Source organism: Chironomus tepperi, unplaced genomic scaffold, assembly GCF_022539635.2.
Source record: "Chironomus tepperi strain 1889 unplaced genomic scaffold, CSIRO-AGI_Ctep_v1 contig_58, whole genome shotgun sequence".
Classification (NCBI taxonomy): Eukaryota; Metazoa; Arthropoda; class Insecta; order Diptera; family Chironomidae; genus Chironomus; species Chironomus tepperi.
The window spans coordinates 1,824,640-1,835,144 of NW_027226180.1; the positions used below are offsets into that span (position 1 = coordinate 1,824,640).

The following is a 10,505-nucleotide window of genomic DNA, read 5'->3' on the forward strand; positions in this document are numbered from 1 at the left end:
TCCTTCTTCTGACTCATTCTTATCTGATTGTTCCAATTAATCAAAGTTTATCACACAATGTAAGCGTCTATACCTTATCTGAGACTGTTCAAAAAATTCCAAATCTTTGGCAATTTCTATCAAAAACTCATACTTATCATTTTACATTTGGTGCTCTAAGAAGAAAGTTAAAACTTAAAATGAGACTGGAATTAATTCTAATTTTCAGCATTTTTGCAGTTTGTGGAGTTTTATGTGATGAAGATGGTAAGGCTAAATAAGCAGTCATAGCCCTAAAACTAGCAATTTTGTTCATTCCACAGAAATAATCTTCACACCCGATTCCTACGTTCCCGATCGCGATCCAAGAATTGTCGGTGGTGTCAACACAACAATTGAGGAAGTTCCATACCAAATCTCAATGCGTTACTGCAATCCAACAACTTTAGTTTGTGGTCATCGTTGCGGTGGATCAATCATTAATCATGACACAATCTTAACAGCTGCTCACTGCGTCGTTGGAAGTATTCGTGCCGAGCATCTTTCAGTTCGTGCTGGATCTGACTTAAGAAATCAAGGAGGTCAATTGATTCCAGTTAGAAGAATCATCAATCACCCAGACTACCAAAGTTCTGGATTATACAACGACGTGTCAATTCTCAAGCTCACATCAAGCCTTAAATTCAACTCCAAGGTTATGCCAATCGGACTTCCACCAAGAGGATTCAAAATTCGTAAAGGAACTCCATTGTTAGTCAGTGGATGGGGTGCATTGAGATGGCAAGGATCATCACCTGAGAGACTTCAAAAAGTTTATGTTCCATACGTGCCAAATGATGAATGTGGAAGGATTTATGGAAATATTAGAGTGACTTCGTTGTGTGCTGGTGAGGAAGGTGTTGATGCATGTCAAGGGTGAGTAGTGATGCTTAATTCATGGGGATTTTGGTTTTGGTGGGACAAGGAAGGAGTTTACTGGGAGAGGGGTTGGTTTTTGGGGTCAAAGCTCTTGAAATGCCTTCCGGGACCGTGAATAGGAACCCTCGGTTTAGGCATCGGAAGGACGGATAGGACTAGACCCCAACTACACTCCTGACCCAAATAAATTCCCCATTTTTCCAACATTAACCCTCCTTTCTAATTCCATCACAGTGACTCCGGCGGTCCTTTAGTCCACAAGAACTTCGTAGTTGGCATCGTCTCTGGTGGAAGCTACTGCGCTTATGCTGGATATCCAGGAACTTATGCAAGAACATCTGAATTTTTAGGATTTATTAGTCAAGCTATGGTGATGTAGATACCCAAAAAATCATGAAATAAAGCTGTAATCTATAAAGATTTTAAATCACATTATCTTGGTTCTCAAATGGGAATTGATTGGTACTTTTAATCAAAAGAGTGGATACTCATGCTTATCTTAAGTGATTAAGTATATTGCAAAATTTGATTTTACTTCAGTATTTTATAGATTTTAGGACTAGAAGGAAGCAGTTGAGGATGAAATTAGAATTATTTGCAATTTTTTGTTTTGTAGCTTTTGGGGTAGTTGTATGTGACGATGGTAAGGAAGATTAAGCAAGTCATGTCCTAAGTATATCAATTTTATCTCTCATTCCACAGATGTGATCTTCACACCCGACTTCTTCGTCCCATCAAATGACCGAAACCCCAGAATTGTCGGCGGTGTCAACACAACTATTGAGGAAGTTCCATATCAAGTCTCAATGCGTTACTGCAATCCAAATACTGGAAATTGCGGACATCGTTGTGGTGGATCAATCATTAATCACGACACAATCTTAACTGCTGCTCACTGCGTTGTTGGAACGATTCGTGCTGAGCATCTTTCAATCCGTGCTGGATCTGACTTAAGAAGTCAAGGAGGTCAAATTATTCCAGTTAGACGTATCATCAATCATCCAGATTACAACAACACTGGATCATACTATGATGTGTCAATTCTCAAGCTTACATCAAGCCTTAAATTCAGCGCCAAGGTAATGCCGATCGGACTTCCACCAAGAGGCATCAGCTTCCGTAAAGGAACACCATTATTGGTCAGTGGATGGGGTAATTTAAGATGGCAAGGATCAGCACCTGAGAGATTACAGAAGGTTTATGTGCCGTATGTACCAAATGATGAATGCGGAAGGATTTACAGCAGCATTAGAAGTTCATCGTTGTGTGCTGGTGAGGAAGGTGTTGATGCATGTCAAGGGTGAGTTTTTGGTTGGAATTTTTTGGATGGGATAAGGCAAGGAGTGTATCCAGTAGGGGGTTGGGGGTCAAATCTATTTGTGGTGAAACTTGGTTGCGATGAAACCTGGTTGTGGCCATTCTGGGTACGTGGATTGACATACCAACCGTCCTCCACCCTTCCAGTATGATCCTGGATGCGGCTTAATCCTTGTCTCCTTCCTATTAATGACTATAATATTAAACATTAACCTTTCTTTTCCTTCTTATCACAGTGACTCCGGCGGTCCTTTAGTCCACAAGAACTTCGTAGTAGGTATTGTCTCTGGTGGAAGCTACTGCGCATATGATGGATATCCAGGAACTTATGCTAGAACATCTGAATTTTTAGGATTCATTAGTCAAGCTATGATGATGTAAATACCAAAAAATCTTAAAAATTAATAAAAAAAATTCAATAAAACCTTATCTAGTACTTAATAATTATATCATAGACTTATCAAGCATATGATTAATGTTTGTTTTGGCTTGTTGATATTTTAATCTTCTTAGTCACATTGTCTAGAGTCTTAAATACCAATTTATTACCACAATTAATCAAAAACTTATCAAAATAGGTTATTTATGGTGCTGAATTAGGAACACTTTGAAGTCCATTATGACTTACTGGATCATTTAGCATTCAGCTATCGAACAAAAAGGAACAGTTTCAATATGAAGTTAGCAATATTCATCATCTGCTGTATAGTTGCAGTTAAAGGCAACGTAATTCCAGAAAAAGTCATCACACCAGACTTTTACGTCCCATCCGACCGTAATCCAAGAATTGTCGGCGGCACCAACGCAACAATCGAGGAAGTTCCATATCAAGTGTCTCTTCGTTACTGCCGAACAACATGCGGTCACTTTTGTGGCGGTTCAATCATTAATCAAGACACAATTTTAACAGCTGCACATTGTGTCGATGGTGATTTACCTGAATGGATTGCAGTCCGTGCTGGATCTGATTTAAGGTCACAAGGAGGTCAAATTTTACAAGTCCGAAACATCATCATTCATCCAGAATATCAGCGATCTGGATTATACAACGATGTTGCAGTTCTTAAGCTTAGTACTCAATTAAGATTCAGCAGTAAAGTCATGCCAATTGGACTTCCACCAAGAGGAATGAGCTTCCGTAGTGGAACTCCATTGTTGGTCAGTGGATGGGGTGCATTGTTATGGCAAGGATCATCACCGGAAAGACTTCAAAAAGTTATAGTTCCATATGTACCAAATGACGTATGTGGAAGGATTTATGGTAATATTAGAGCCACATCGTTGTGTGCTGGTGAGGAAGGTGTTGATGCCTGTCAAGGGTGAGTTTTGATATAGATTATTTAGAATGGTAAAATGATGGGGTGCATCTAGGAGAAAAGTTGGTTGTGGGTCCTCCGAGACCGTCACTGGGAAGCCTCGAACAAAGCATCGGAAACCGGGATCTAAGGAAGGATAGAGGTAGCCGCACCAGCCCCTATCCTAGTTATTCCTCTGACCAAACCATCCTAATCCACTATCTAAACTAAATAACAACTATTTATCTTCTAATTTTAGTGATTCTGGCGGTCCTTTGGTTCACAACAACTTCGTAGTCGGCATTGTCTCTGGTGGAAGTTACTGCGCATTTGATGGATATCCTGGAACATATGCAAGAACATCTGAATTTTTGGGATTCATCAGTCAAGCTATGATGATGTAAATATCAACTGTTGCATTTTGGCCATTCGATTTGAGGGGATTGACGATCACAAAATAACGGAAATTTGAAGGGGAGTGAGGGTTATGAGGCAAACTACCCCTCATCATTTTATTAAAAAAATTGTATATTATTTAAATAAAACCTTTCATTTTTTATTAAATCCACTAACAAGCTTCACTTCCATCCATTTATCAAACTTATTGATGAATTCTTCAGACATTTCAGATTTGTATGCTTCTGACTTTCCCTGTCTTGCATGACCTGCAAACTCATGAGTTGCTCCATTCAATTTACGCATTTTCTCCAAGAATGACTCGTTGTTGAAGCCTGTGTTGCCTTTATATGGATAAATAAGAGAATTAGTAATGGATTTGAAAAGCACGAGTCGGTTAATTGATCTAAAATCCGGAATGAGGCCGGTGTGACTCTGGCAGGTTGTGGCTGACACCAAGAAAGCTTTGCATGACTGACACCATGCCAGAGTCACGCTGTTCTTAATTCAAATCGAATCCCACGCCAAGTCAATGTCACGTTGTCCTGGAACCGGATTTTTGACCAATTAACCGGCTTGTGTCATTTCAAATAGTGTCTAAACCTACTTTTAATCTTCTTAAAGTTCAAATGATCCTTCAGCTTTTCCTTATTCTCTTCACTAACTTCCTTTCCCAAAAACCTGGCAACTTTATCAATATTACTATCCATGTCCCCTGTCACCGACTCATAAGTAAGATACAAAATATTCTCATAATCAGGAATATTCAAGAAATCAAGGACATGCTCACGATATGGAGCAGATTCAATCGCATCATCTAGAAAATATTGCAAAAATTCATCAAGTGTGTATGGATAATTGTAATAATCCTTAGAAAAGTGATAAAAGGACACAGCAACGTCCTTGACATTTCGATATATGTAAATTAGTTTGGGTTTTTTGATCCAAACGTCATCTGGAAGGAGCTGTACAGGCATATGTGACTTGAAGGTTCTTGGTCTTGGTAAGTCATCAATTTTAGGGTACGGTCCTTCATGTCTGTTGGATTGATAGAAATCGTAGAACCTGAAATGATAATTAAGCTTAATTTTCATGCTAGATGTAAAAATTGAGGTTATGTACTCAATAATTGGTACCCGAATTCCTCTTTGGACTGCCTTAGCCTTCTCAACATCAAAATCATTCATTATGAGCCAAATCATCTCCTGCATCATACTCGTCCCACTCCTAGGAAATCCACAAAGTATCACATCATCTTCGTACATTTTATTGGACTTAACTCTCTCAATATCATCAATAAAAGACTCAAATGTCATCCATGCTGGAAAATTTGACCATTTTGGATCTTTTGGTTTTATTGCACATAAATCTTTGAATTCTTTGCAGAGTAACTCGTCAGAACGAACTTTAGTAACGATAAAATTGTCAGTCATTGTATTTTGAAGTATAAAGCCACACTGAGGGTTTTATCATTTAAATCACAGTTGAGATAGGAAGCAAAAAAATACCAAAAATTGTCAAAAAACAACTTGAAAATTTGATAAGATAAGGTGTATGATTAGGGGGTTGTTTCCTTATTATGTAACCGAAAAACATCAATATTCGATATGAAAAGAATTACTAAATTAAGGCCGGACACCCAAGCATGTCCATATGAGGACAGAATATGTCTAAAACTGCAGATCTTCTGCTTTAGACGAGCTATAAGATACAACCGAAAATCAGGTCAACTCTCAGGTAATCCACAATCAACAGTCAATGATAACTGATCGGCTGCCGATGCAAGGCGTCTCTGACAACAGCTGGTCACCGTTAACTGCCGATTGTAGATGATATTCGGCAGGTTTAGTCCATTGCCGTTGATCAATTACCAACTCTGAAATCGACAAATATACTTTATAAAGGGCTGTCTCATATCACCCCACATCCGAGTCACACTGGCATTCTGGGGTGATTTGTAAGCCACGATTAATTTACTTAATGTTCCTGATCGAGCCATGATTGTGAAAATCGCTTTCAAAAATGCATTGAGCATATATTGAGCGACGTGAAGCTCTTTCAGTATTTCATCAACATCGAGGGAGTTCAGAAGCATTAAGGAAGACAATAATCACTTTATTAGGTTCAAGACTAGATAACACAATGAACTTCGAGACATTAGCAATATTCCTTGGAGTTTCGAGCCCTAACTTTACCAGCAATTACGAGAACTTCTTATTGATGTTGCTGCACATAATCAAGTATTGCTTTGTCATTGGCATGTCCTATATGCACTTTGGATGTTATGTTAAGGAAAATGGTGAAATTGGAACATTTATGATGATTTTATTCAGACTGTCTTTGTTCTCTACTGGCATCCTTGCCATGTTTCATTCCTGGAAATACTCAGACAAGGAAAACAAAATTTTTACAAATCAGAATCTTAAAAACTTGACATTTTGCCAAATTGTGCTGATTTTGGTGACAATCATGATTGTCATGCCGAGTCTGTTCTATGAAAAGGAACAACGACTGTCTCAAATGTTGTTTCCCGACTTGATTGTTAAGGCTGCATGTATACGATTTATACTGGCTGTCGAGATCATCACCAGGAAGTACAAAGCCTTAAGTAAGGAAATCAAGTCACTGATGATGTCACACGAGGAGTTTAAGGCATTCATATTCGAGTGCAAGTACTTTATCGTGAATCACAATCAGCCCGACACTCAATTTGATGAGAAAATTGTCAAGTTTATAAAGCGACATAACGATATATCTGTGCTGGTTCCATTAGTTAATGAGGTCTATGGTGCGCGGCTATTCTTTATCGTTTTTACATTTTTCATTTCCATAATGTATTTTGCGTATAATTTCTTCATTGAAATTGAGACAACGCAAAAGCCTGATGTGATTATTGGTGAGTATTGTCAAGTACAAGTCAGGTTAATCGATCAAAAATCCTGCGCCTGTCGGGCGTGACTCTGATCTGGTTTTAATCCATACCAGATTCAAACCGTCCTGTAGCCAGATTTTGGATCAATTGACCAGCTAATAACTAACATACCTAATTTCAATTTACAGGAAGCTTCAGCTACCTCCTTAGTACTGTTTTGATGCTCATCTGGATCTGCAATGCAACTCAGCTATGTGCTAACAGGGTACACAGTTAAATTGACCTTTTAAGCTATCATTTTCAGTTCTTCTCTTAATTCAGGCTAATCTGGTTGGATGTTACCTTCATTGTCTCCATCACAAGCCACAATTGTCCTTGCTGAAGCGATTTTCACATCAAATATTGGGTCACAAAGTGACTTTTAGTGCTGCTGGATTTTTTGAGATTAATTTTAAGTTAATTGTTAAGGTAAGTAAGTTTGAACTCTGACTTGACTCTGACTTAACTCTGACTTGACTCTGACTTGACTCTGACTTGATTCTGACTTGACTCTGACTTGACTCTGACTTGACTCTGACTTGACTCTGACTTGACTCTGACTTGACTCTGACTTGACTCTGGCTTGACTCTGACTTGACTCTGACTTGAATCTGACTTGACTCTGACTTGACTCTGAATTTCATCAAGTCTGTTCTGAAGTCTTGTTTGTTCTTTAAACAGATCTTTGCAACACTGCTGACTTACGAGATTGTTTTGATACAGTTTCATCTAGAAGGTCGTAATCGTAGAAAGTAAGCTGAGGAAGCACTTCAGCACTACATCATGCACAAAGGACATATGAATCGCAATCCAACAAATGGATTTATAGTAATCAGGACATTTCTTTAAAGCCACTAATTTAAAGGAATAGGGGAGGAAATGGGGCTTTCAGGCATTAAAAGCTACTTATTTAAGGCATTATTTGAATTTATTTACTCAATCAAAATGTGTATAATCACAGAATAGTCGGATATACAACATAGTTCCTAATTCCACATAAATTTGATCCCATTTTCAATCGGAAGTATCCACCTTCGCCCCAATCAGATGACCAGCTGTTCTTGGCTATCCAGTAATCTTTTGGTGGATTTGTTGAGTTGTCGGTTCCATAACCTAAAAGAGTTTTTGCAATTTAACCTCAAAAATTCCATAAATTTAACCTAAAACCTCCAAACATACCAACAAGACACACAGCATGATCAACCGGTCCAACACAACTTGGATCGTCATAAATTCCACTTGCGTAATAAAAAAGCGAATCCAAACTTCCTCGAACACCAACTGGAAGTGGACCAACAGCTGCTAAGACACTTTTAAGATAATTTTCATCACCAGTCACATAGCTGTATGACAAGACCTTCTGTTCTAGTATTGAAGAGTTGTAAGCACATGTGTCATTATTCCCAGTATATGGATATGCCGTTTTATTTGCTATACCAGGATTTGAAATGATGTATTTGTATGACATTGCCATGTTACCGCCCTAATGTGAAGATGTAGAGGTTAAATGTCATTGAAATGTTTACGAAGTAATAAGCCTTACCAAACAGCCTCCATTTCCATATTTTCCCGAACAGTCAACGATGTTCTGCGAGGAAATTGAGTTGAGTTTTCCATATTGTTTGGCAACTTGACCCTCAATTCCACATACAGCTGCAAAAGCATAGCAACTAGCGCAAAACCCTTAAAAAATCAAAAATTGTCAAAATCACAAAGTAGATCCTAGCATGCAAATAGCATGAGCCGGTATTTTATCCTATCGGGGGTACTCTACCTTACCGTACCCTACCGTACCCTACCTTACCCTAGGTATCTTACTCTCAACGAGTAGGTAGGGCTGTTCTTCCTGCCCTGACTCTCTTAGCTGCCTAGTGGAACCTTGAGATATCGTAAGCTAGGATAGGGCAAGTTAGGTCTGGGTCAAGGGTTACTTGGGGCACCCCAAGATAGTCCTGACTAAGGTCGGTAACAGCCGACCCCAGCTCAATTAGTATGCATCTCAATCTTACCTTGATCCTCAACAGGTGTAACATATCCTAAAGTCCTATAATCCAAGCTAGGTGGTGGTGTTGGATAAGCAGGTAAATTGTAAGCTCTTGGACCAACCTCTGACTCTGACTGGACAATTACTTCGTTTTCTGTCGACACTGGTGCGTCACTAAAATCAGCTCCGTTAAGGAACGACTTTTCGATAATATCAGCATATCTGTTGACTTTCATGAGGAAATCAGACCGATATGTGTAGTACTTGAGTTGGTGACGTAGAGTGATCATATAGTTGCATTTGAAGCTGTCGAATGCTTTCCTGTATGCTGCTTGGGTTTTGTAAGTTTTGTGGTATTTTGACTGGAATTTTTGGGAGAATTTTGGAATTGAGTGTGGAAAATGGGAATTTTAGGGGTGGATATACCTGCCATTTTAGGAAATTTTTAGTGAATATTTCGCAGTGAGCATTAGTTAAGCACACGATGGTGAGAATGTGGAAAATTAGGTTTGTTGCCTTCATTTTTGATTATTTTTGCAATTTTAAATTTCTAAAAATTTTGAATTTTTTAAATTTTTAAATTTTTTAAATTTTTAAAGTTTTTATTTTTTTAAATTTTTTAAATTTTTTAATTTTTAATTTTTTTTAAATTTTAAAATTTTTAATTAATTTTTAACTTTTTTTAAAATTTTAATTTTTTAAAATTTTCAATTTTTTTTTAATTTTAAATTTTTAAAAACTAAATTTTAAATATTTTTCATAATTTTTCACTTTTTTTCCAAGACGTGTCCAACACCAGCACTACATTTGAACTAAAACAATCACCTTTAAATATTAATAACAAACTAATTTTAAAGAAAAGTCTGCAAAGCTATTTAAATACATTTCTAATATTTTTTTATTTATCACGAAGTTGAAATAAAATTTATTTCTTTAATAAAACAGTTTTTTTTTTTTTAATGCGGAACTACCTGAAATGTGCTTTTAATTGAATTGTTCAATACCATTGACATCATTAAAAGTTTATAGTGTTTTTGGAATAGGAAATGTAAAAATTTATATCGAATTGGGATCAAATTTTAAATAATCAATATTTATTTTACTAATTTTCAAATTTAAAATTTTAAAAAGAAATTTAAAAAATTAAAAAAAAATTTAAAAAATTCAAAATTTGATTTTTACAAATTTGAAAATATTTTAAAAATTGAATAAATTAAAAAAATTGAAAAAATTGAAGAGATTGAAAAAATTGAAAAAATTTAAAAAATTCAGAAAAGTTTAAAAAATTTAAAAAATTTAAAAAATTTAAAAATTTAAAAAATTTAAAAAATTTCAAAACAAAAAAATTTAAAAAATTTAAAAAATTTAAAAAATTTAAAAAATTTAAAAAATTTAAAAAAATTGAAAAATTTAAAAAAATAAAATTAAACTAGGTAATACATGAACAGTAACTGCAACCGAAGCATCAACGAACATCACATACAAACTCCTTAAAATATCAATAACTGTAACTCATTAACTAAAGTTGAAATATGAAGTTTGACAAGTTGTGGACAAATGTTTCATTTTTCATATTTCATTTCCATTTTTTCCAGTTTTGTTCCTTCCAAAATATCAAATGTATACAAATAAATTTGCTTCAACCTTTAAATTTCTTAATTAAGTCTCAAATTTTATTTAAAAATTAACAAAAAATTATCAATTT

The 10,505-nt window shown here is 36.1% G+C and overlaps 5 protein-coding genes across 5 annotated transcripts; 3 read left to right on the forward strand and 2 right to left on the reverse strand.

Moving 5' to 3' along the window:
* The first annotated feature begins 144 nt into the window (after positions 1-144).
* Positions 145-1,329, forward strand: LOC139100280 (trypsin delta-like). Its single transcript, XM_070652908.1, has 3 exons — positions 145-246; positions 303-894; positions 1,132-1,329. The coding sequence occupies exons 1-3, from the start codon at positions 180-182 to the stop codon at positions 1,274-1,276; spliced, it is 804 nt and encodes a 267-aa protein (XP_070509009.1). The 5' UTR covers positions 145-179; the 3' UTR covers positions 1,277-1,329.
* A 91-nt stretch (positions 1,330-1,420) lies between these two features.
* On the forward strand, positions 1,421-2,638 carry LOC139100278 (trypsin-7-like). The gene is made up of 3 exons (XM_070652905.1): positions 1,421-1,540; positions 1,600-2,197; positions 2,451-2,638. The coding sequence occupies exons 1-3, from the start codon at positions 1,477-1,479 to the stop codon at positions 2,593-2,595; spliced, it is 807 nt and encodes a 268-aa protein (XP_070509006.1). The 5' UTR covers positions 1,421-1,476; the 3' UTR covers positions 2,596-2,638.
* A 197-nt stretch (positions 2,639-2,835) lies between these two features.
* Positions 2,836-4,084, forward strand: LOC139100281 (trypsin-like). Its single transcript, XM_070652909.1, has 2 exons — positions 2,836-3,533; positions 3,769-4,084. Exons 1-2 carry the CDS (start codon positions 2,890-2,892, stop codon positions 3,911-3,913), a joined length of 789 nt encoding a protein of 262 aa, XP_070509010.1. The 5' UTR covers positions 2,836-2,889; the 3' UTR covers positions 3,914-4,084.
* Positions 4,041-5,351, reverse strand: LOC139100272 (luciferin sulfotransferase-like). The gene is made up of 3 exons (XM_070652899.1): positions 5,028-5,351; positions 4,513-4,970; positions 4,041-4,249 (listed from the first exon to the last, which is right to left on the reverse strand). Exons 1-3 carry the CDS (start codon positions 5,336-5,338, stop codon positions 4,059-4,061), a joined length of 960 nt encoding a protein of 319 aa, XP_070509000.1. The 5' UTR covers positions 5,339-5,351; the 3' UTR covers positions 4,041-4,058.
* A 2,420-nt stretch (positions 5,352-7,771) lies between these two features.
* LOC139100404 (cathepsin L-like peptidase) lies at positions 7,772-9,036 on the reverse strand. Its single transcript, XM_070653020.1, has 4 exons — positions 8,826-9,036; positions 8,360-8,499; positions 7,996-8,299; positions 7,772-7,929 (listed from the first exon to the last, which is right to left on the reverse strand). Exons 1-4 carry the CDS (start codon positions 9,034-9,036, stop codon positions 7,772-7,774), a joined length of 813 nt encoding a protein of 270 aa, XP_070509121.1.
* Between the last annotated feature and the right edge of the window lie 1,469 nt (positions 9,037-10,505).